The 25,432-nt window shown below is 40.9% G+C and overlaps 1 protein-coding gene across 2 annotated transcripts in view; it reads right to left on the bottom strand.

The window, feature by feature from the left end:
• Window positions 1-704: 704 nt before the first annotated feature.
• dyrk2 (dual-specificity tyrosine-(Y)-phosphorylation regulated kinase 2) overlaps window positions 705-25,432 on the bottom strand; it is a 29,564-nt gene continuing 4,836 nt past the window's right edge. For both annotated transcript variants that reach the window (XM_047389549.1, XM_047389550.1), the window contains exons 2-7: window positions 15,751-15,854; window positions 10,305-10,647; window positions 10,040-10,203; window positions 8,688-9,077; window positions 8,521-8,611; window positions 705-7,704 (exon numbers count right to left, since the gene is read on the bottom strand). In XM_047389549.1, the coding sequence (XP_047245505.1) occupies window positions 7,058-7,704; window positions 8,521-8,611; window positions 8,688-9,077; window positions 10,040-10,203; window positions 10,305-10,647; window positions 15,751-15,854 (1,739 nt within the window). In that variant the 3' untranslated portion in view covers window positions 705-7,057. The remainder of the gene's footprint in view (window positions 7,705-8,520; window positions 8,612-8,687; window positions 9,078-10,039; window positions 10,204-10,304; window positions 10,648-15,750; window positions 15,855-25,432) is intronic.

Consider the following 25,432-nt stretch of genomic DNA (forward strand, 5'->3'; position numbering starts at 1 on the left):
CCTTGCCGTTTTCTCAATGAGCTTCATGAGGTGGTCACCTGAAATGGTTTCCAAAGAGTCTTGAAAGATCTTCCCAGAGGTTCATTGAGAGACGGCCAAAGGTTAATATTTCAGTCATCACAGCGAAGGCCAGCTACTTTAAGGAATCTAAAATATAAAACATATTTAAAGTTATTTTGCTATTTTTTGTTTGCTTCATAATTCCATATGTGTTCATTCACAGTTTTGATGCCTTCAATGAGAATCTGTCATAAACATAAAGAAAACCATTAAATCAGAAAGTGTGTCTAAAACCTTTGACCGGTAGTGTAAAATAGCGTGATTATAATTTATATGCATTCAGTAATATAACAAGCTTTATCTGATATGCCTCCAAATTGTTGTAATTCTGAATTTTAAACCATATGTAGCTAAATAAGCTCTAAATAAAGCATGCCTTGTTGAGATTAAAAGTTTTTCTCAAATCTTTCCATTTGTTGTTTTAAAAAGGTCCTTGTAAACACAGCACAGTTTCAAGAAATGTCTGCAAAAAGTTTTAAACCGAATATAAAACTAAAACAAATACCCCAAAGCCATTTTTAGTCTTTTTAAGGCCTGCCCTAAATGCCCACTTTCTTGTGATTGGCCAATCTTTACACATTAGCAGTATTTTCTGTAGTACAAAAATATTAATATTTTAATATGTATGAGCAACACATAAAAACTGACAATAAAAGTATTTTATTAATAATTTTTTCCACCACAATAAAATTTAACAAAGGCTCACTAGAAAAGTGTCAACATCTGTGTTCTGTACAGCAGATACAGTACAAAGTAAAACTGGCCGTGCAGTGGCACCACAGCCCATTGAATACCCTCCCCGTCCCCAAAATGTTTTATTCCAACACTTTAGCACAATATTTACAATGTTAAAAAAAAAATTCAACAGTAAAACCTAGCTGGCAAACGATATAGTAACACAGCGTTGCCCTGCGCTAACGCCTGGCTGTGAAGACTTCTTGAGAGAAGCCCAATGGCTAATGAGCTAGTTGGCTTACAGGCTAAAGCTGTTTTCACATATGAGCAAAAAATGTTATCTGAGTGCTACCAAGAGGTCAGTTAAAACATATTTCATATTACAGAAAAGAAAATGTGTTCTCTTTATTGTCTTTTTGCTTGTTTCTTACTCTCTGACTGCCTAAATGTGACTGCTGATGTAGCTAGCATTTAGCTACTTTTGTAAAGGAATGCACTTTGGTAGATTAAACCAAATGCCCTGGATGTTAGTCATATAAATGACAACAGTAATGCAATCTGAGGTACAAACATAAAAAACAACCACATTAATACCAACAGCTTGTATGAGAACTTCGTTGAAGAGCTCAACATAGCTGCAGATAGCAGGAAAAACCTTTGCTATTTGCTACTAGCATTCAGTTAGCAGTAGGCTAGTGGTAGCTTCAATATGTAAAACCAACGTCAGTGCAGCAGACGGCTAGTGTTAGCTTCGCCCTGTCGACAGCAAATGACAGTTGGCTGATATGTGTCTGTACATTGTGCAGCCATGTCTTAAACTCGCCCTCTTTGTCCCAACACACACAAACACTTAACGCTAAAGTCAGTGCAGAGCAGTTAAAAGCTACAATCTGTGGTTGGGCCATTGGTCTCCTCTGCTGGATCTGTAAACATCGCACAGGCCCACAGATGGGTTTAGCAAAATACAAATATGAGTGTCAGAAATGGCAGGATGACTACTGTGCTCTAGGTTAACACTAATGGTGTTTCATTTGAGGTTGTAAGTCAGTATTTGTAATTCACGCCGATTCCTCTTGGAAGTTAGAGCTTGGATTTGGGAATGACGCCGCATGCGAGTTGAGAACATTCTAGGTAAACGGCAGCCATACTGGATTCTGAACTTGGGGCTGATTGAAGACCTCTGACCTGCCCGCCCCACTCTGGACAACTCATCATTAGGAAAAGTAGCCATTAGCTGCCCAAAAAGTCGCTAAATGACATAATTCCATAATTTTCATCATTTAGATTTGCACACAGTTGCAACGAACGCTTGATAAGAACGTAAGTAAAAATTTCCCCAAATATTTTTAAAAAACAAATAAACTGTCCTCTGTCTTTAATGTCACAATTCCAACTCTCCTCCTGTATCTCCAGTGGTAACTGGTAGAAGCAAATAGAGATACTATGATCTACTTTAATTACTATAATTACTTAGCTGAGAGCAGCCTGCCCGCCATATTTAAAGGATTTATACGATGTTTGCTAAACTCCTGTAATTTTGCTTCTCCAGATGCTTTGAAGAGAAATACTTTTTGCTCTGTGTGGGTCAGTGATATGCAGTCAAGCGAGGCAGGGGAGGCACTGCATGACAAGTAAAATACTAACAATAATAAGTGAAAATAAATTAGTCAGGAATCTAAATGGAGCAAAACATTAATAAAAAAAACATCAATGGTATCCAGGATTAGTTTGCAGTCTGGATGCTGAGCAGTGTGACTGGAGTTAGGAGAAACTGTGCTTTGGGATGAGGAAGAGGTTTCTCATTGAGAATAATATGAGTTTCATGTCAGGGTCTGTAAAAGTTTCCAATAACACCAGAAAAAGTTGCAAAATCTAAGGTCACACTACACTACTAGTCTCAACAGATTTTGAAAGAACAAAGTCCACACCAACAGACAGGTTTCAGCAGATTTCTTTTTTTTTCGACAACTGAAACGCCAGATCATACTACTTTAGGGGGCGTTCTTGTTGCATTTCTGACTGGAAACTTGGAAAATTTGGCACCCGAGTTACAAACAACGCACCACTAGCAGGACTTAGTCCGAGGCCTTTCTCTAACCTGAACTTCAGAATTCAATATGGCTGAAATACATTTTATAAATATGGTTCCTCTCGCAATTCTTACATTCATGTAGCGTCTTTTATTCGTTTCCGTTTCATTTGAGACGCCACCAGCTGAAGGCAAACTTTGTACAAATGGTGAATGTAGAGCTTTTAGTTTTTAATCGGTTTTTTATCGGCCTGAACACTGAAAACGATAATTAACAAAGCCCACTGGTTGTCTGACAACTAGAAATGTTTTATATGTGACGTCATTCCTAAATCCAAGACTTCAGTGGTGAATGGAAAAAAACTCATTGGCACCAATAGGTTATCAACTGATAAAATAAAACTAGCAAATCAGCTAAATAGTAGCATGAATAGCTTAAACTTGTGAAAACCAACATGAAGTTTAGATGCTTTTCCCAAATTTAGAGGAAAATGCTGCAATAATTCCAGCAATAGCACATTTCTTCAGTTTTTCTAGCCATATGAAACACTATCTTATGATCAAGATACTTGCTGGCTACAGAATACAGGCTACACAACATGGAGAATGGAAAGCGAGCCATTGTTGATATTTTTGCAATAATGTTAATATGTTTGGAAAGGACTTGGCATAACTTGCCTTACCTGATTCAGGTTGTGGTTAAGCGTATTAGCAACAGATCTGATGAAATTGTAACGATGTGTGTGGGTGTGTTGGGAGGGCGTGGCATGGCGTCGAGATACTGAAGGCACAAAGTTACGACTCAGCACTCCGTCTCACAAACAAACAAAAAAAAAAACATAAAAAAACGTTTAGTACAATCAACTAAACTTAAAACAAAACAGAATCAACTCCCCATTTTCTAATTTTCCTCCTCCTTCCCCTGAGATGGGCGGAGCATTTGCATCAAGTTTGTTGTCAGTTCCTCCTGTGCATCACATAATTGTCTCTCTTCCTGTGTGCTACATTACGTCAACAAACACCGTTCAGCCAATCCTGGGAATCTTATCCTCCTCCTCATCTTCATCCTCCACCTTCTCATGTGACTTTATTTTCAGAGTGCGTTCAGATACAGTTTTTGTCCGTGTGTGTTTTAATATAATTTTGTTTGTGTAAGGGAACAAGCTTTAAGAAAACCTTTGAATATTGCACACTCATGTCCTGCAACAAACAAACACACACACGCATTCAAGTATACAGTAAAAACTGCACTTCACTGTAAATACATAGATTAGATTTTTAAAATATTAAAATGTGACAAATAAATTAGATCTTCTAACATGCTTTACTCATAGTCGCCCCCTCCCTGATCACACTGACAGATGTATTTAGCAACACTGATTTCTAAAGATCAGAATTAAAGGTTGATCACAGATCTATTGTTCACCTACAACATCAGAAACCATATCATTAATCATTACAAATCTAATGCTCCTGCAGCCAATCTATGGACCCTGTCACAGCGTGATCTAGAAGAAGAGTTCCTTCATATGCTGATAGAAATTCAGGTGGTGCCAGAAACAAGCTAAAGGCCCAAAAACAAATTAGAACCTGGTGTCACTATTATTACCATGTGTTTACCCAGATGTTTAAGCGTGAAAACACACCTGAATTGAATTAAGAAACCAAATCTAGTTATTTTCACTCATTGTAATTCTCTAAAAATGTGTATTCTTTTCATAACGCTTCATCTTTTCTTACAAAATGCAGAGGAGGAAGTATGTATGGAATGCCATTTTAATCAAAATTAAACACTTGAATAAAAAAATGCCGATTAAATCATGTTTAGCTGGGTTTCTCTTCTAGATGAAGCCACTAAAGGAGCTACAGCTGCCATGACTTTTCTTTAACATATGAAGAACTCTTGGACCTGTGCTTCTGCTTCTTGGATCAGAGTTTTCCTCTTAACTGTTGCCACATGCCTGCTCAGTATGAGGGAATCCTGCAAAGTTAGTGACTGGATTCAATTGGCTGGGTTTCCTTAAAAAGAAAATGTTTTGCCAATTGGCATAATAGGTTGAACTTAACAGTGTTTTATAACCAGGATCAAATTGGAATGTATATAAATAAATCTGTCTGTATGACTGAAGTGATAAACAATGAATCTGTTTGCCATGTAAAGCACCTTCAGATGACATTTGTTATTATTACTACTACATTTTAAAGCAAAAAGAGCAAAAAAGTGAAAATTGGGAATTTAAACGATAAAAAAATAAAACACATTTTTGTAATTTATGAACCATTTGTATTTCATAAAGAATTTTTCTTTTTTCTGAAGAGATTCTCTGAAAATTTCCTGTTTTAAAGGTTTTTGATTAAAAAGTCATTCCATACATGATTCTGGCTGGCTGGGCAGTGAGTTTTGTTTTATTTTTTAAATGCAGCTTTTGCATTAAAGTCTAATTCACTCATCTTCTGTCATCATAACAAAATGACTGACTGCAGCTTAACCCTGCACATTAGTATTTTTACTGTATATTTTAAGGAGCTTCACTATCCTGGTCCAGATGTAACATGAGGCCTGTTAGGCAGCTTTATCCTGCTGTATTTCTATTGTGGCACTTTAGTAAAGTAATTACACATAGACTGAAACTGAAAACCAATGTTAATACAATGTCTTTAATCATCCTCAAAATATTTTAGTTCCTGTCTCTTTAAGGTTTCTACTTTGCTCTGTTTGGTCAATTTCAGTAACAATCAGCACTTATTCCAATTGTAATTGCAGTTGATTAAATTAAGAAATTAATAATTTCTTTGATCATCTAAAACATTTAATGTGGGACAGAAAACGAGAAACAATCTCATAGGGGGGCAAATTATACCAGGTCCCATTTAAAATCCACATAAACAATTTTACCACAGACATTATTTGCTTATCCAAATTGTTTTTTTTTTTTCTTTTTACATTAAAGCAGATATTGAAGTTTCTAGTTATTTTAGACATGTGTAGTAAAGACTTTTCTATTTTCCACAGCAGAAACATTCATATTTTTTATCATTAGAGGCCTTGTTTTTATCTTGTCAATAAACCCCACTGAATTTTACCTTCTAAGGTTACTACTCCTTCATCGGCCTGGTTGTGCCCATGAAATTCATATTTGGTTTCATACAAAGGGAACAAGCCGGTTCTTGTAAACACAACCACCCTCTGCAAGTGGCTCCCTCCGTCCTCAACTGTTTCACCTGCTCAATAACCTGGAAATCAAACACTAAATTATAGAAAGCAGAAACATTTCGGCTTTCTGTCTGAGTATGATAAGGCCGGGCAGTGGAGAGCTGACACGCTATGGCTATAAAGGCTAAGGCTAGCCAACAGACTGATAAAGAAGGTAAAAATTGAGCCAGTTACAGTTAGCTAACTCATTTATGTGTGCTAGGCTAACTGCTAGCTAGTTAAATAAAATCAGGTATCAATGTTACAGCTAAACAAGAATATAGAGCTGTTTACTAACTCAATCTGTGCTAGTTAACAGTTAGCCAGCTAACAGGCACTACGCTAGCATGCTAACATGGCTAGCTAGTTGATACGATATAAAACTGGCTAAATTATTCTGTTAGCCAGCTAACAGTAAGTAGTTTAAAATCACTCTTTAGGGAGTTTTAATGCTGTGATTTGTATTAAAGAAATTATCACTGTCTAACAGTCCCCCTAAAGTGAAATGATCCAAAACCCAGACGCAGCTTTAGGATTAAAAAGACTCATGGTGCAATCAGTTGACAACAAAACTGAAACCCTAAAACTGCAGATATAAACATGTAAGACTGAAGTCACTCAATACTTTTTGGTGTTAAACTGATTTTATGACTCAGCTAAAAAGATTGTTATAATAAAATATTTTAAAAAGCCTTGTTCCCTCCATCAGCACCATGTTTCTGATGTGTTTTTGTGAGTTTGGAGCTACAAAGCAGTGTGATGTATTCAGATTGTCTGAACCGCCCCACAATGTGTTTTCACTTTACCGTCCTTTTGCGCAAACTTCAAAACATCTCATCTTTTTCAGATAAGATGAATTTGAGGTGTCTGAATGCACCCAGGGTTCCTTCAGTTAACATCCCAGCATGGACACTAGTTTGCTTGCTTTAATAATCCAACGTCAGGATGCCACAACTGCATTTCACTTGAACGCAGCCCAGCAATGCAATAAATAACCAAATGCGCTTCACAACTGGATAGACCAGTTTTATTCAGGTGTGGCTTGTTACTCATGAACTCAGCCTTCATCACCCACCACAGCGGATGGGGTGTATTCACTCTCAGCTGACCAGTTTGGGCAGAACCGTCCTTGGCTGGATGTTTCCGTTGGCGTCGGTGATGGCCGCTAAGTTAGTCCTAGTTTTGGAAGAGGAGGTGGTGGTGGTTGAGGAGGTGGGGGCAAGTTTGGAGATGGAGGTAATGGCACCATCAGTGGTGGCACCTCGTTTGGTTGAGGAGGTCTTGTCTCCGGTTGTGGTTCCGGATGGAGGTTTGGGAAGTCGTCTCCTAAGCCAGGGGTGGCGCAGAGCCTGGCTCGGTGTCATCCTGAGCACCGGGTCCCATTCAAGACACTGTTTAAGAAAGTCCAGGAAGAGTGGGTCGTCACAACCCTTCAGCGCTGTGCTCCAGTCTTTGCTGCCCGGGGGGCCGCGTGCCTTCCCCCGTCGTGAGCGTCCTCCGTTCAGAACTACGGTGCTGTCAGGCATGGTGGTGACAGTGCAGTAACGCGGGTACCCTTTGGATGACACAAAGTTCTTCGCTCGCTTGGAGGCGTCCAGGAGCTTCGGACTGGGCATGCCCAGTAGTTCAATGATGCAGGCCAGCTGGTCAGCTTCGTCTTCACCTGGTAACAGTGGGTAACCGGTCAACAGTTCAGCAAGGATGCAGCCCAGGGACCACATGTCGATGGGCATCCCATACCTCGAACCTGGACAGAGATGCAAAGTCCAATTGGTTATTTAATCAGGAAGAAACAGGTTTTAATACATTTCTACAACTCAACTCAACATGTGGTTTGTCCATCACAATGATTATTGCCATCTAGTTTCCAGGTCTTTAAATTTAAAAAGGCAATTTTAAAGGTTTTCATTTAGTTGTTGACATCTAGAGGTGAAAGGTGTTCACTTTTCACCTCTTGAGGTTAACACTGAACATCACACTAAACACATCATCGCTGTTGTAAAACATGGTGGTGGCAAAATCATGATGTGGGGATGCTCTTCTTCAGCAGGGACAGGGAAGCTGGTCAGGTAATTTCAAGCTCGACGGACCTAAATCCAGAACAATCCTGGTAGAAAATCTGTTACAGGCATACAGCCAGAACTACAATGGGATGGATTATATCAAAGAATATTCATGTGTTAGGATGGCCTAGTCAAAGTTCAGACCTACACCCAACTTACAATCTGTGTCAAGACTTGATTTGAATTGATTTTCACATATGCTCTCCAGAGGTGGTTCTACAGATTTACTGACTTTAGGAGCTGAACACAAATGCATGTCAGCTTCTTTAGATATTCTGTTGAGATTTGTTGTTGAAATGTGACAAAATGTGGAAAAGGTTAAGGTGTATGAATACTTTGGCAAGGAATAGTATGATAGATATGTAAAACTACGCAAGTTTTGCAGTAATCATGTCATTATGTGACAACTGCTTATTACAAACATTTAAATCTATTTTACTGTGTACTCAGCGTTGTATCTACTCCTGCTTGGACGTTTTATTCATGACTCCATTTCTTACCTAGAATAACCTCTGGAGCTCTGTAGAACCTGGACTGGATGTAGGTGTAAACCCTCTGGTGTTCATAGCAGCTGGAACCAAAATCTATGACCTGTAGGAGAACACAGAACCCTGTAATGGTCTCTAAAGAAGATAATGTTTACAGCAGAGGGATTTATCTGTCTTACCTTGATGCCGCTGCGCCCCTGTTGCTTCAGTAAAATGTTCTCTGGTTTGAGGTCACAGTGGATGATGCGGTTCTTGTGCAGCGCGTCCAGACACTGCAGGATGGAGTGGGCAAACTTCCTGACCAGCGGGAGGCTGAAGCCCTGGAACTTGTTCTTTTTGATTAGCTCGTAGAGGTTCATGCTGAGCAGCTCGAAGGTCATGCAGATGTGGTTCCGGAAGGTGAAGTGCTCCAGCATGTGGATGACGTTCATGCCCGAGTCCTTGTCCTGCTTCCTCAAGTGCTCCAGGATGCGGATCTCCTCCGCAGCCTGCCGGTGGAAGCGCTTCTCGTTGCGGACCATCTTCAGAGCCATGTGAGTCTGGGTTTTATGGTCGAAGGCCTTCACCACCTGCAGGAGGAGAAACACAATATCTTCATTCATGTTTAATCTGTTAGAGTCAGGGGTGCTCACATCCACTGGTGACTCAAAGCTGTTGTTAACAGTTGCCCTGACAGTTAAACAACAACTAGCGCTTCAGGTGTTTTAAATTGAAGAGAAAATATGAAAACCAGTTTTAAAAATATTGATCCAAAAACATCACAAAACAACCAATTAAGGACAGAAAAAGCTATAAATTCCATACAACCCGAACAATAAAACATGCAAATTGTGTCCAATTTAACTCAAAACGACTAAACTGAAAGACTAAAACGAGCAAAAATGAACAATCAATGGCAAAACATAAACAACACACACTGAAAACTCCAGCAAAGAGACCAAAAATCCAACACATGAGCAAAAAATATGGAAACCAACTGCAACAAGGCACCGAACCACAGGGAGGTTACAGATAATAACAGAAGCAGATACGGGGGTGGGGGGGTGGGGTGATATGGACATAAAGGTTTATCGCAATAGTTTGTGATATTTATTGTTATTGTGGTAACAGTAATGATCGGGAGATTATATTTCTGTGCCTGCCTAGTAAAAGTCCAATAAACACAAATTCTGCTCTGATTTCTGTTGATATCATGCTGCTCTCATGGAGAAAAACAGCAACAATCTAAATGTGGATTTATTTTTAGGAAACGCCTCAAACACTCAGATTGTTTCTTTCCAAGGTATCAGGAAAAGAAACGGTGAAACGGTGGACCTCCACATGTCTGGTTCCTCCTTCACTACAGTTCCCAGATACCTGAAGGCGCCCCCTTTGATCATGTTGTGTCACAACCAAAACAACTGACATTAAAAGCTGACCACAAACACGCCAAATGAGAAGACTGCACAGATAAACGGATAAACAGGAGAACTGCACACATCAGACCTAAAACCAGCAGTGGAACTGGTTCTGGTAGCAGCTGTGGTCGTACCTGTCCAAAGCTGCCTTTTCCGATCACCTTCAGGACCTCGTAGCGGTAGGAGATATGGTCATGCGGGACCTGGATGTAGGACCCCTGATCGTCGTCATAGCCCCCGTTGTTGGCTCCACCCAGAACGCCTGACCTCTTCTTAGCGTTCTGGCCGACAAAATACACTGAGGAGAAACAAACCAGAACAGAAATCAAATCGGTGATTATCTTCCCTTTACCTCAATACAGGCAACCACCGATCACATTTCCGACTTAAGCGGCTCACCTTCAGGGTAGTTGAACACCTCGTGATGTTCGAACGACGACAACTTGGACATGAACTGCTTCATGGCCAATTCGGGCGTCATTGGGTTGGACTTTGGCTTGCCGTCTGCAGACTTGTTGGAGGTGGCGCTGCCCTGGCGGCCTTGGTGGGTGGACTCAGAAGCTGAGGTCTGTCGGTCGGGGAGCGGCAGGCCCGGCCTGGCGGAGCCCAGCGGAGCCAGGCCGTTGGGCTGGGTGGTGAGGACCGAACGCTTGTTGGAGTTCTCCTCATATAGCTGGGTGATGTGGACCTGTGACTGAGATGAGAGCTGGACGTCGTCCGACATGGTGACCTTAGAACCCCCCTAGAGAAAAAAAAGCATCATAAGCAGTAGAACAATCCAGAAATATCAAGATTATTTTGGGTCATCTTTAAACAAAACGGGTCATAAACACCTTCACATTAGGAATGAATGTCTTTGAATGCTGTGAAACTAATTAGGCTCATATTTATTAATGGATGTATTCACTCCGTGTTGCTGTGGCAACGAGTACACCTGGTTCCTTTCTGATGATGGTGGTTTCAGCTCCACCAACTCCCAAACATACGGTGAGGTGGCTCAGTTCAAAGAGCTGCTGTTTAACGCCACAGCGTGTTTCTGTGACTGGCTGCAGATAACAAAAAATCTCAAAATCCAATTTGAAATTTATGTCGACCAAACACAGGTTCTTCCTTTGAATCCCGGGCTGAAAATGACAAAAAAAAAAGCACCCAAAAAAAAAGCTGGATTCCTGTATGTTTTTTTTGTCATAAATTGAGAGTTTTCAGTGGAATAGAGGCCGCATGGATGGATGAGTGGGATGAATGATAGACGTATCGATAACGCAAACACAGACAGACAGACTGATAAACAGACAGGAGGATGGATGGTAGAATGAATAGATGGTTGATGAATAAATGAATGGGCAGAGGAATGCATGGATGGATGACTGGATTAATGGACTAGTGGACAAACAGATGGATATGTAGAATACCTGATAAGGTTTTTTCTCTACTGCTGTATTGTGCAGGAATCTTCATACTGATCAAGACATCCTAGCAAAGTTTGACTGCATGAATGACATTATTAAGGAGTGAGGGTTGGATCAGGACCTGAGTAGAGTACAGTGAAACGGGTCATTTATAGCATTCATCTTGAGTGAGTGTGTCCTTCCTAGCTGCCTCTAAACCAATCAGCTGTTTAAACCTGGAGGCTATAATTAGCTGTGAACCAATGGTTAGTGAACCAACACTCATTGGTTCACTAACCATTACAAAACACAGAGAAGACACCCAGCCTTCCACAGGGCGCCTAATGAACCCAACAGTGTGTGCTTCCAGCAGGTCGGATCCAGAGAGACTCTGGTAATCTGGTTACTGATTCCCGTGAATCCGATCAGAGCTCCTGCGGTTGATGAGCCAACAGCGCACTGAATGGCTGCTCACTGCTGCACAAACATCTCCTCCCAAAGAAAACTGTTAACGACAACGAAATCAACCTGAACAGGTTGTTCATAGTGCTCAACCGTCCCAACTGGGAGCTGTGGAGTCCAGGTTCGTAAGAACCATGCAAAACCCAGCCGGGTTAAATTCTTGCGACTCTCAGCAGCCACTTCAAGCTGAAGGAGCGTCTCCCAGAAGGAGAGACCCTCAGCAGGTCCAGCTGCAGTCATTTAGCACTAAAAATGTTTGATAAAAATGGAGAGGGTCTGCAGAGAGAAGATCACCCAAATCCAGACAGAACAACAGGGACCTGAAGTTCATGTTGAACGTGTCCAGGTTTTATCTGCTTAACTGATTAAACTAATCAACAACAATCTGCACCTTGAAGCTGGTCAATGACTCCTAATGTTTCCAATTCTGTCAAAACTGAGAAGATCAAACAACATCGTGGACATGGAACCAAATATTTCTAATAAAATCAGAAGAAATACAAAATCTCAAACAGCAAAAACCATCCATCCCATCCATCATACAATCAAATACAGGTCCTTCTCAAAATATTAGCATATTGTGATAAAGTTCATTATTTTCCATAATGTCATGATGAAAATTTAACATTCATATATTTTAGATTCATTGCACACTAACTGAAATATTTCAGGTCTTTTATTGTCTTAATATGGATGATTTTGGCATACAGCTCATGAAAACCCAAAATTCCTATCTCACAAAATTAGCATATTTCATCCGACCAATAAAAGAAAAGTGTTTTTAATACAAAAAACGTCAACCTTCAAATAATCATGTACAGTTATGCACTCAATACTTGGTCGGGAATCCTTTTGCAGAAATGACTGCTTCAATGCGGCGTGGCATGGAGGCAATCAGCCTGTGGCACTGCTGAGGTCTTATGGAGGCCCAGGATGCTTCGATAGCGGCCTTTAGCTCATCCAGAGTGTTGGGTCTTGAGTCTCTCAACGTTCTCTTCACAATATCCCACAGATTCTCTATGGGGTTCAGGTCAGGAGAGTTGGCAGGCCAATTGAGCACAGTGATACCATGGTCAGTAAACCATTTACCAGTGGTTTTGGCACTGTGAGCAGGTGCCAGGTCGTGCTGAAAAATGAAATCTTCATCTCCATAAAGCTTTTCAGCAGATGGAAGCATGAAGTGCTCCAAAATCTCCTGATAGCTAGCTGCATTGACCCTGCCCTTGATAAAACACAGTGGACCAACACCAGCAGCTGACACGGCACCCCAGACCATCAATGACTGTGGGTACTTGACACTGGACTTCTGGCATTTTGGCATTTCCTTCTCCCCAGTCTTCCTCCAGACTCTGGCACCTTGATTTCCAAATGACATGCAGAATTTGCTTTCATCCGAAAAAAGTACTTTGGACCACTGAGCAACAGTCCAGTGCTGCTTCTCTGTAGCCCAGGTCAGGCGCTTCTGCCGCTGTTTCTGGTTCAAAAGTGGCTTGACCTGGGGAATGCGGCACCTGTAGCCCATTTCCTGCACACGCCTGGCTCTGGATGTTTCTACTCCAGACTCAGTCCATTGCTTCCGCAGGTCCCCCAAGGTCTGGAATCGGCCCTTCTCCACAATCTTCCTCAGGGTCCGGTCACCTCTTCTCGTTGTGCAGCGTTTTCTGCCACACTTTTTCCTTCCCACAGACTTCCCACTGAGGTACCTTGATACAGCACTCTGGGAACAGCCTATTCGTTCAGAAATGTCTTTCTGTGTCTTACCCTCTTGCTTGAGGGTGTCAATAATGGCCTTCTGGACAGCAGTCAGGTCGGCAGTCTTACCCATGATTGGGGTTTTGAGTGATGAACCAGGCTGGGAGTTTTAAAGGCCTCAGGAATCTTTTGCAGGTGTTTAGAGTTAACTCGTTGATTCAGATGATTAGGTTCATAGCTCGTTTAGAGACCCTTTTAATGATATGCTAATTTTGTGAGATAGAAATTTTGGGTTTTCATGAGCTGTATGTCAAAATCATCCGTATTAAGACAATAAAAGACCTGAAATATTTCAGTTAGTGTGCAATGAATCTAAAATATATGAATGTTAAATTTTCATCATGACATTATGGAAAATAATGAACTTTATCACAATATGCTAATTTTTTGAGAAGGACCTGTACACTGATCAGGCATAACATTATGAGCACAAGGTGCTTGTCCCCCTTTTGCTGCCATAACAGCCTTAACCCCATGGGGAATGCCCTGTATGTAAAGGTTTACATGGTCTAGACCAGCACTTTAGTGGGTCATACGTGTTAAAGTAACATCTACATGGGCTGCAGGACCCAAGGTCTGCCCATAATCACCTCACTGCCGGTGAGGTGATATAAAACAAAAAGATATTTGAAAAACCAAGCCACCTTCTTCCGTTCCTCTGTGGCTCGGTTCTGATCCTTACATGCTTATTGTTGATGCTTTCTGCACTGGACACCAGTCAGTATTCCTAACCTCACTGGTCTGCAACTACAGTGTGCAGATGCACGGGCAACAAATTGTGAGGTACCGTATTTTTCTTAGCCTTTGTTGTTCTGTTACCAGTTCACCCCGGTTCCTTCTTTGGACCCCGGTTGATAGATGGTGATCACTGCAGACCAGGAGAGCTGCAGTTCTGGAGAAGCTCTGACCCAATAGTCCAGCGGTCATAGTTTGGGCCTTATTTGTCTCTCAGTAAAATCCTTTCCGGATCCCTGAAGGTTCTACATTCATCTGTTCAAACGGTTATGTCCAAGCATCATGAGAAGGTCCAGCCATCATCCATAAAGATACAAGTCCTGCACCAACACAGGCTGAAAGGCCACTCAGAGAAGAAGAAGTCATTACACCACAAGCAACACAAAAAGCCAGGTTTCAGTCTGAAAATGTATTCAGGGAATCTTTGGGTTAGCCATGCCCTGTGGTCTGAGAAAACTACAATCTTTGAACACAATGAGCACTTGCAAGCCTGAGAACACCATCCCAGCTGTGAAGCATGGAGGAGGCAGGATCATGATGTGTGCATGTTTTTCAGCCGAAAATACGGAGAATAAACCCGTAAAGTTCCAAAGATTGAGCCAGGCAGGAAATCAGACATGGGAAAAAGTAAAGTGCATCCAGTTTCAAAATAAGAGACCCTTAATCACATTTAAATTTAAATATTACATCAAAACCGGTGACACAACGTCTTTTGTTGACTTGCAGCTTTTTATGTTCTTGGCTGTTACAGAGTCAGCCCTCAACTTCCCCTGTCAACTTGCTACTCTCTTGTAATCTCGCAAGTAATTTCCTCTGCTGTTGTCAGATGCATAAACGGATCCTAAAACACAGTCTGTGCCGGATGACAGAGCAGAACGTAGTCAGTGTGAACTCCGGGTTGCACGGGTTCTATCAGAAGGAAAGGGGCCCAAACTGCAGCAAACTGATATGAGAAGCTCGAGGAAGGAAACCAACAACTGACCCAAGTCATACAGTTTAAAGAAATGTATGTAAACTTCTGAATCTGTTTAAAGCAATATTTTTTTTATTGCTCTCATCCTTGAATTTAGCGAATAAAAATAACTGTGGTTTTTTGACTCTGTATGTAAATAACTGGTTTCAACTGCAGTTAAAGGAGCTCCCTGATAGCCAGGCGTTAAGGGCGATGGATCGCTATCAGTGTCTCTGCTGACAGAACCCGACCAAGGAGGACTGGAGCCTCAGAACGTTTCAAAACATTTACAGAAATGAAGGTTCAAAAGCTGACAACTTTCTATGTTTTACAGTTTATTTCAACCCTTATATTGCGCCATCTAGAGGAGATTCTGCATAAGACCATAACAGGACATCCATTAATATCAATAAAGTCTTTATATCCTGAAACCTTGTGATTGTAACCAAACCTTCAAGGTTGTTAGAGCCAGGAGAAACATCATGTTGAGGAGCTCAAAGTTACATCTACAGCTGTGAAAACACTATGAAGAACAAGCCTGTGTGTGTGTTTGTACCGTCAGGGGGTTGTGGTTGTTGTTGCGCAGTGGCGGCAGGGTGATGGGCGACGTCGTCTGAGAGGCGCTGTGACCAGGAGAGCAGACGGGTTCGCCCGATTTGCCTGAAGGACACAGAGAGAATGTGAGGAATTTCATGGAGATCTGCTACATGCTTCTGATCTTAGATATCTGCTTCCAGAGTCATTAAAGCATTACAGCTGTGCTCAAGCAGGAACAGAAATGCTCAGAAATAAAATGAAGGTATTTTATTCATTTGCTTTCTTCTGTGTATTTTTCTTAGCTTTTTGTCACACTTAAATGTTTCCGATCCATTGATTTTATCAGACAAAGATAACCTGATAACCAAAAAGCAGATTTCAAATGATATATTCATTCATTAACGAGAGAAAAGCTAAAAAGACTGACCGGGTGGTATGTGAAAAACTAATCAACCCTTTGTTAAATCATGTCATTTACCGCAATGTTTGGAGAGCAGAGGTCAAAACACACCTAGAACCAATTACAAGAAATCACTTAAAAAGACCCTGTCTGACAACAGGAAGTAGGCTGAAAGTTGTCATTAAGCAACAAATCAGGTGTGGATCTTAAGATATTCAGGAAACAAATGAGAAACAGAGTCACAAGCGTCAGTCTGGAAAGAGTTACAGAACCATTTTTAAGGACTCCAAAGAACATTGAGAACATTATTCACAAATGGAGAAATCACAGAACAACGGAGAACCTTCGGAGGAGCGGCTGGCCAACCAAATTACTCTAAGAGAGCATCAACAACTCATCCAGCAGGTCACATAAGAACCTAGATCATCATCTAAAGCTCTGCAGGCTTCACTTGCCTTGATTAAGGTCAAAGGTCATGATCCAACAATAAGAGAGACTGGCCCAAAAGAACACAAAGACGTCTGGGACAATATTCTGTGGACGGATGAGACAAAAGTGGACCTTTATAGGAGGATGGTGGTCCTGTTATATCTTGAGTAAAACTAACACAGCATTTCAGAAAAATAACATCAAACATGGTGGTGGTAGTGTGATGGTCTGGGCTGCTGTGTTGTATCTGATGGATCCATTGGGTTCTGCTCTCTAGCAGAAAACCCTAAAGGACAGTGTCTGGCCATAGGTTTGAGACCTTTGAGAAAAGGTTTATTCAGGACAAAGATCTAAAGAACATCAGCAAATTCACCTCTGAATTGCCAAACAAAATTAGGTTCTGGAGTGACCTAGTGAAATCTAAATGAGACATTGTGGCATGACCTTAACTAGGCCATTAATCCTCCAAAGAACCCTCCAATGTGGCTGAAATAAAACAATTCTGCAAAGTAGAGCGGGCCAAATGTCCTTTACAACCATGTAAAAACCTCACTGCCAGTTGGTGCTTGCTGGCAGCTGTCACCGTTCAGAGGGAACAAGCAGTTATTAGGGTTATGGTATGAGGTGCATGCTCCAGAGAAGTAAACTGCTTTCATAAAGGTTGTCATACTGATGATAATCAGAATATTAATGCGTTTAGATCAGCAGCTCATTGCAGCAACATTCCCTCCCAAACCCTGAGAAAGTAGCAGGTTTTTCAAACAAAACTTCCCCATTCGGCTTCAATAATAAAAATAATCACAGCGTGGAATCTGTGGGGTTTACGGACACTTGAGGTTAGATTTAAATTATTTCAGAGCCCTAAAAGGCCAGATAGTATATGAATTAAACATGTTATTGAATCCGGTCTTTTTCCCCATCCTGCTCAGGCGGTGTTGCAACAGCTTTGCCCTGGACTGCAGATTGACTCAGCCTAAAGACGGATAAAGGTTTTATTATAGCCTGGTAATCCCTGAAAACACTTCTGCAGCTTCACATCCTTTAACAGAGATGTGACGACAGCAAGCAGAGTTCAGAGGTCACTCTGGATAAGCCAGAACAGAGCAGAGAGATCTGCTGCCGCTAAAGACAACGTACTCTGAGGAACTTTCCCTCCGACAGTCTTATCTGCTTCAGACCGCAGCTTCTTTGAAACTCTTTTGGAACAAAAGAGCAGGACCAACTAAAGTCCGTTTTAGGCCTCTTCTGTTAGTCTGACTGCTGCTGCTTCATGTCTTTTCTCACCTTCACTGAACCAAACAGATCAAAAACACTTCAGATACCCACCGACCAACAGGTGAAATACACTATGGTGATGTAAAAATATTACTTCATCCAACCACTCATCTGATCTACAGACCATAAATCCATCTAATGGACACTGAAACATCTGGGGACAAAACTGATAAAGAGGAAGCTGTTCAATTTTAGAGGAATTCAAATGTTTTTGCAGAAATTAGGAGAAAATGAAAATGAAAGTATTTCATTGGTTTACTTTCTTCTGTGTAAGTAGGCTGAAAGTTTTCATTAAGCAACAAATCAGGTCCTGATCTTAAGATATTCAAGAACAGACGTAGGAAACCTCAGAGGAAAGGAAAGCGAAAAAGCCAAAGGTTAATCCTGCATGTTTTTACATATTTATATTTTCACATTGTTTTCCTAGTGAATTTAGAAATAAGAAAGTTACATTTTTCTCATTTATATCCTGAGTAAAGATTTTTGAAAATATGCTGTTTTTCCAAAACGAAGATTAAATCTCATCAAAATCTTAAGGTATGAACAAAGAAAACTCTGTTAATTAAAATAAAAAAAGATAGAAATGATTAAAAAAGGACGACTATGGTAGATATATTGATTCTGGATTAAAGAAAAATAAAAATAAGATCATCTCCATCGATGCGCGTGTCCCTGAGCTTTATCTGTTCATGTTGTGGGTTGATGCAATTACAAGGCAAAACTTGCTGATTGTTTCATTAATCAAACTTTCAGAGTCTTAAATTGTTTCGATGAATCAGAGAAAGTTCTGTTTAATCCCTGAAAAAAAAAATCTAACATGATTAAAATGATGATTTGTTTTAAATAGAGATGTTTAGGAAAGGAGAAAAATAAAAGTAATTTAGAACAAAGATGAATATTGCAGTGAAGTGAACCAGAACTGACGGACATCAGTGGCAAGGTAAGGACGGCTCAGCACAGAGGCGCCTTCAGGACCCTTACAGGCCACCGTACAGCTGCAGGTCTGAGCACACAGATGGCCTCTGCTGCTCCCTTTAATCTGAGCGCTCATTGTAATCCTGCTAATGAGGATGATGCTCAGGGACCAGAGCTGCAGGCTTCCAGGATGCCGTGGAGGCTGCAATCCAAACCCAGCCAGGCACATCACTGAGGATGCAGTCAAGGTTTATGGGTTAGAACCTGCAGAGATGCTGCAGCTCCATGACAAACACAGAACGGGCGCCATAATCTGAAATTATTCTGCTGCTGAAACCTTTAGGAATTCCTTATCTGACTTGTCACAGAACAGGTTCCTCCTTTTCCTGCAGACTGCTGCTGAAACAATCAACTCCTTGACCTGCCTTTAATAGCTGCATCATCATTAAATATTGAACATTTGAAGAATTTCTGGCAAATCAAATCATGATCACAGGAAGCTAATGAGCTACAATTTGACTCTGCTGCAACATGTTCACAAGTCATGTTTTCAAGTCCAAGTCAGGTCTCAAGTAAGTTAGGAACCCAAAAATTTAAGCCTGTACCTCAGGCTTAAATTATAAGCCTGAGGACTTATAATTTAAGTCCTCAGGCTTATAAGATAAGAATTAAGTTTAATTCTTATCTTTCAATCTATTAATATTTAGTAACAGTTATGTTTTAGCCATTTAAAATGTATTCACCATCTAAAACCTGCTAAAGGCTGATTCAAATGTAATATTTATCTTAATAGAAATATAAACAGGCATTTATGCTGAAAGAAAAATAACAGAAAGATTAAAACCTGTAAATAAATCTTTGTGATGACTGAGTTAACAGCTGGTTCTCCCTGTCTTCATATTGTCCTCTCCTTCATTAGATGTTTAACTAAAATCGGGTCTGCAGGGCTTTCTTCTCACTCTGAGCTGGAGAGGTTTTAATAATATTGGGAAATTATTTTCTAAATTCACATTTAAGTGTTATGTTCTCTATTCTAAATAGGAAAGACATTTACATTTTTGGCATAAATTACAACATAATAAACAAGACGAGCAGGGAGTAAATAAATGAATGTTAAAGTGCTCATGAATGGAACAGGAAGTGCTTTTATTTTGATATTTCCAGCAGGAAGGAATGTAGCAGCTAGCTTAGTAGCAAGAGAAGGTTGGAGGTCAGTTACATTTATTTTGTTCCTAAATGATCTAATGTCATTTAATTCGGCGTTCAGTTGGAGAGACATTCATGTGGTCATTATTATGAAGCTACAGCTAACATGAACAGGTTGTTATGAGCCATGAGGCGACTGTGGCTCAGTAGGAAGAGTAGTTGTCTTTCAATCAGTAGGTTGTGGGTTCGATTCCAGCTTCCTCCTGCCATAGGTTGATGTTAAGTACCTTGCCCCTGGGCAAGGTACTTAACCTCAAGTTGTCTACCGATCTGTGTATCGGTGTATGAATGTGTGAGCGTTAGTGAGTGCAATTGGGTGAATGTGGCTCTAGTGTAAAGCGCTTTGAGCGGTCTGTATGACTGGAAAAGCGCTATATAAGTTCAGTCCATTTACCATTAACATCCCATAATAATCCACAAACATTTGGATAATAATGAAGCTCATCCATTCACAGTAAAACATGCAGCAGCTGCAGTTTGGAGCTCACAGACCGGCTTCCTTTCACTCTTCATTGCAGGAGATAAAAACTGTGACTTGGACTCGAGTCTCAGACCACAAGTCCAAGCCAAGTCTTAAGGGCACAAGTCTAGCGTGAGGTAAACCACTGAACATCTCTACATCCTCATTCATCAGGATGAATGATTGTCACTTTGACTCATTTACCTAAATTAACATAAAACTGCTGCCTCTTCCCAACAATAACTTAAACTTCGGCAGGTATTATTTGTAGCCATGTGATTGGCTGAGTCGCCAGGTGAATCCTATAAGGTTGTGCATTTATAAAACGGATGGCAGGATGTAACTAGAAGGTCCATTAGAGGAGTTTTTTTTACTTTGTGATTCCTCCTAAAATAACCAGACGACGTCATTAGTCCTAATACCACAACATGCAAATAACACCCAGTTGAACTAATTTCAGGGCTTATCAGCTGGATGATGATGGCAACAAGAACAATAAACAGTATAATACTGATGTCACAAAACTTAAGTCTATGATAGATTATGTGGGTCAGTCTGAATATTTATAGTTTAGCTTAGATGACACATAGAAAGTGGCTGAAAAAGCTTTGCCAAAGCTTACAGACCTCCTCCCCGACTGTCAGATAAGCAGGAAAACACCATCAGATCTGGCATTTTCTCTCTGAGCGACTCGCTTCCAGCTCCACTAAAAGCTGCTCAAAGAGACATAAAGTCAACAAGAAGCTCCCTAAGATACAAAACTGAGGTCAGGCTGAGGGAAACAGGCATTATCTGTGGGCAAGCTCACAAGGTATGAAAACGTTCACTCTGCAATGAGAAAGGAGCTAATCACATCTCCTGGTAATTACTGTGCGACGTTTCGTTATAACGATAACTTTTTAGATTTGGATCTAATGTTGACTCATTAAAGCTAAATCTAAAGATCTTTTAGATCAAGATCCTTTTTAGACCCAATCTAGCAAGTAGGTATGACCACAAATCAGAAGCAAAGCTTTAGACTCAAGTTTCTTCACCTTGTTTCCAGGTATGGTTTTAAAATTAAATCCTTTCCATGAGTATAAGTCAGCCCCCCATTCATTTCTGCCTCGTCCCAGTGACGAGGCAGATCTGAGAACTTCTCGATCTTTTACCTGGAAGGCATTTACATTTAAAATGAAAGAATTTAACATATGGAAGTGAAGCAACCTGCAATAAAGCCTCTCCCGATGTTCTGCAAACAATATTTCAGAGTAGACCATTTGCTTTCCACCAACATAGTTCCAGTGCTTAACTGGTTCTATAAAAAGAACCAGTTTGGTTTTCCCACAAAGAGCCAACTTGGAGCCACAACAATTGAGTCGCTAAAAGCCTCTCATCCAGTAGATGTTTGATCCTTGCTCTGTTGTCTTCGGTGGGTGACGTCAGTGCAGGGAGGAGGTTTAACAACACAAATCAGCCTGATATCATTAGATTATTTTAATAAACAACCAGCGGTGTTTTTGATCGCTTCACAACCACCATCAGTTGATCTCTGACCTGATTGGTACCTGCAGCAGTGTTTAAGAATTGAGTTAAAAATTTATTCAGCGGTAAAGTGGACAGATTCTCTGCTCGCTGGGTGGAAACAGAAAGAACTGGTACCATGCATGCTGCGGTACCGGTTTAGCATCTGAACCAATTTGGTGAAAAACATCCTCTGGACTACAAATCACTAAACATTTGGCCTGTATCTGCTTTCTGTTGAGGAAAATTAACATGTGACATCCCTATGGTGGAACATGGTGGTGGCAGCTGCATGCTGTGGGGATGCTTTTCTTCAGCAGGGACAGGGAATCTGGTTGATGGATCTAACTGCGAAGAAGAAAACCTGTTAGAGGCTGATGATGACTTGAGAATTGGGTTGGAGGTTCACCTTCCAGTAAGATGACAACTCTAAACATACAGCCAGAGATACAATGGGATGGTTTAGATCAAAGCATAATCATGTGTTAGAATGGCCTAGTCAAAATCCAGATTTGAAACCAACTGAAAATGTTATCATTTGTTTTTCTAAGTACTTTTGCAATCCATGCAGTATATCCGCTGTTAAAGCTGCTCACTTTTAAACACCTAAACATGGAACCAAAAACCAACTTTAGGAAAACACTTCCCCCTCTTTCAGTTCTGCTTCTGATGATCATCAGTGAAGCTGAAAATAAGCTGGTTCTGATTAATGTTAAATAAATCAATAATTATTGTTGCTTGTTGTGACCGTCTGCTTCTGAAAAATACTGGAAAACTTTGAGGCATAAATTCCCTAGAAATCGTCCAATTGTCCATGGATGCCTTTCCTCTCTGTCCTGCAGGTTTCAGGTCTGGTTCTGCTCCAGCAAAACCTGAAAAAAAGTGCCACTGAGATCTGCACCACCCTGATATTGACCCATTCACTTATTGCTGGAGTGTTATAGCAGATAAACAGAAAATCTGCAGCAAACCAGAGCTGCAATGGCAACTAGAATATACAGTTACTGACAAAATCCTTGACACACCCAGAACATTTGACCCAAATTATATAGTTTGTTTCTGATAGGTGATAAAGATAGACATGATTTGACTTAAAGGATCTGTATCTATTGTCAGACATTCATCAGGACTGTACTCCACAGTCTATGAATCCAGCATGGCAGAACACACCAAGAATGCAACTGGGGCCTATACTGGAAAGCACATTCTGTTTCCTCCTCCCAACACCTGACAGATGCACCCTACCAGAGTGGAGCGGCGCTGTGCTGAATGTGAACCTGACACCGAGCTGGAAATGCCAGAGCGACCGGCATGCTGCTCGACGGGAGGAGCAGGGAAATTTGCAGCAAAGTGACCCGGAGAAGAAATGCTCAGCAGGGTCACAGCCGCACGGGAGAATGGGCCAGAAAACAGCTGACAAAGTTCAGAAAGTGACCTGGACATTACAGCGCATTTCTCTGTGATTGCCTCTGCACATCAAATCACAGCCTGAACACTCACAGAGACGTCTACAGGTGAAGATAAGCTGCTTCCAGATTAAAAATGGAGGCGAGATGCAGTGTGTTTTATCACATTCAACACAATCCCAGTTCCTCAGGCTGATTAACCATCCTTCTTTTCTATGTAAACTAAGAATATACAAGTAACACAACAAAAATTAGGAATCTCCTCATGTCTGAGGTACAGTGAACGCAGCATCCAGCTGAGGGAACTGGTTTCTTCTTATCTGAACCTGAGCTGAATACCTGAAGAAACGACATCTTCATAAACCAAAACAAACCAACAAGGCCATGTATTTCTGAGTTTCTGGGATGACTGTAACTTAAAATACCCAAATGATGCATTAATAAGTTCATTAATAACCTCAGCTGACAGCACAGTTGAAACAATGCTTTTCCGAAGCTGGTCTGACTGGTATTCATCACCATGTTAAAATCCAAACAATCTCCCTGCAGGGATTGTTCTCCCTGCAGTCTGTTTTATATAAAACCTGAAGCTGTGACAGAGAGTGGAATGAAACCGGAACACAGCGGTACAAACCATCACCCCCTCAAACACCAGGCCTAGATCTGAGCCAGTAAACATCTGGCTACAGAACACAGAGTTTACTGACAGAGACGTGATGAAGAAACCAAAACCACGCTGTGTCAGGCTTTGGTTTTTAAACTCAAGTAATCTGAAACAGGACCAGGCTAAGACGACAACACAATAAGAGTGACGGTCAAGCAGGAAAGACGCCAGATTTACCAGCTGGGTCCTTCAACCTGATCCAAAGTCCAATTCAAGAACTTTCCGAGGTGAATTTCCAAGTTATTCCAAGAACTTTACATAGTTAAGACATTCTTTGAGAAAAATATGCTAAAGATAAAGAACAAACTAATTCAACTTCATGGTTTTATCTATCATTACATAATGAACGTGATTAAAGCCCACTACTCATTCTATCTAAGGAGGAAGGTAGCAGCATTGATAAACTGATCATCACCACTGTAAGCACCTCCAGAAAAGCCTTAGTTTGGGCTGTTTGCTGCTCTGTAGCAGACAACTGTGTTTTAACACAATGGCAAGATGGAAAGATATCAGCAATGACTAGAAAAGCAACTGTTGCGTTGCATTACTTTATCATTGCACAACGAGTGTGATTATTTACAAGTGAAAACATTTAAGACAGCTCCCAATCTTCCCAGCAGGGACCATTCCAGCAAATCTAACCCGAGGTCTAAGCATGTAATCCTCAGACGGAAGACAAAAAACCCCAAGAGCGTCATTCCAGGCTCTACAGGTTAGCATGATAAAGGTTAATGTTCATGACAGGATATCTGGAAAAGGACAGAACAAACATGATCTGTTTGGAAGGGTTGGAGGAGAAAGCCTCTTCTCTCTAAAAACAATATGGCAGCAGGACTTAGGTTTACAAAGGTGCACCTCAAAGAACCAAAAGATCTCTGGAACAAAGTGTTTTGGACAGATGAGACCAAAGTGGAGATTTCTGGCCACAATACACAGCACCATGTTGGACAAAACCGAACACAAACAGTAAAGCATGGTGGAGGGGGGATGAGGATTTGGGCTTGTTTGTCAGCAATGAACTCCTTTGCATACCAAAGCATTCTAGAGACAAATGTGAGGCCATCTGTCCGACAGCTGAAGCCTGGCTCAAACTGGATCAGGCAAGCAATGGCACAATGCCATATGAAGAAGAGTGGGCCAAGATTTCTCCACGATGTGAGGAACTGATGAGGTAGACAGAACGTTTGTAATATTTTATCTTCAATTCTACAAAAGCAACAAGGACAAACAGACCAGCTCCTTTTTATTACAGTTTAGCCCTAAATCATTCACACCCCTGGCAGAGTTAGATTTAAAGACATCCTTTAGTTTAAGCAAAATTTTTCTTAGAGTGGCCGAGGCAGAGTCCAGACTTAAATCTGAATAGAATCTGAGGAGGGAGCTAAAGATTAGGGTGATGGCAAGGAGGCCTTACAATCTCAAAGACATGGAGCTCATCAATAA

The sequence above is a fragment of the Girardinichthys multiradiatus genome, chromosome 17 (genome assembly GCF_021462225.1).
Source record: "Girardinichthys multiradiatus isolate DD_20200921_A chromosome 17, DD_fGirMul_XY1, whole genome shotgun sequence".
NCBI classification, from domain to species: Eukaryota; Metazoa; Chordata; class Actinopteri; order Cyprinodontiformes; family Goodeidae; genus Girardinichthys; species Girardinichthys multiradiatus.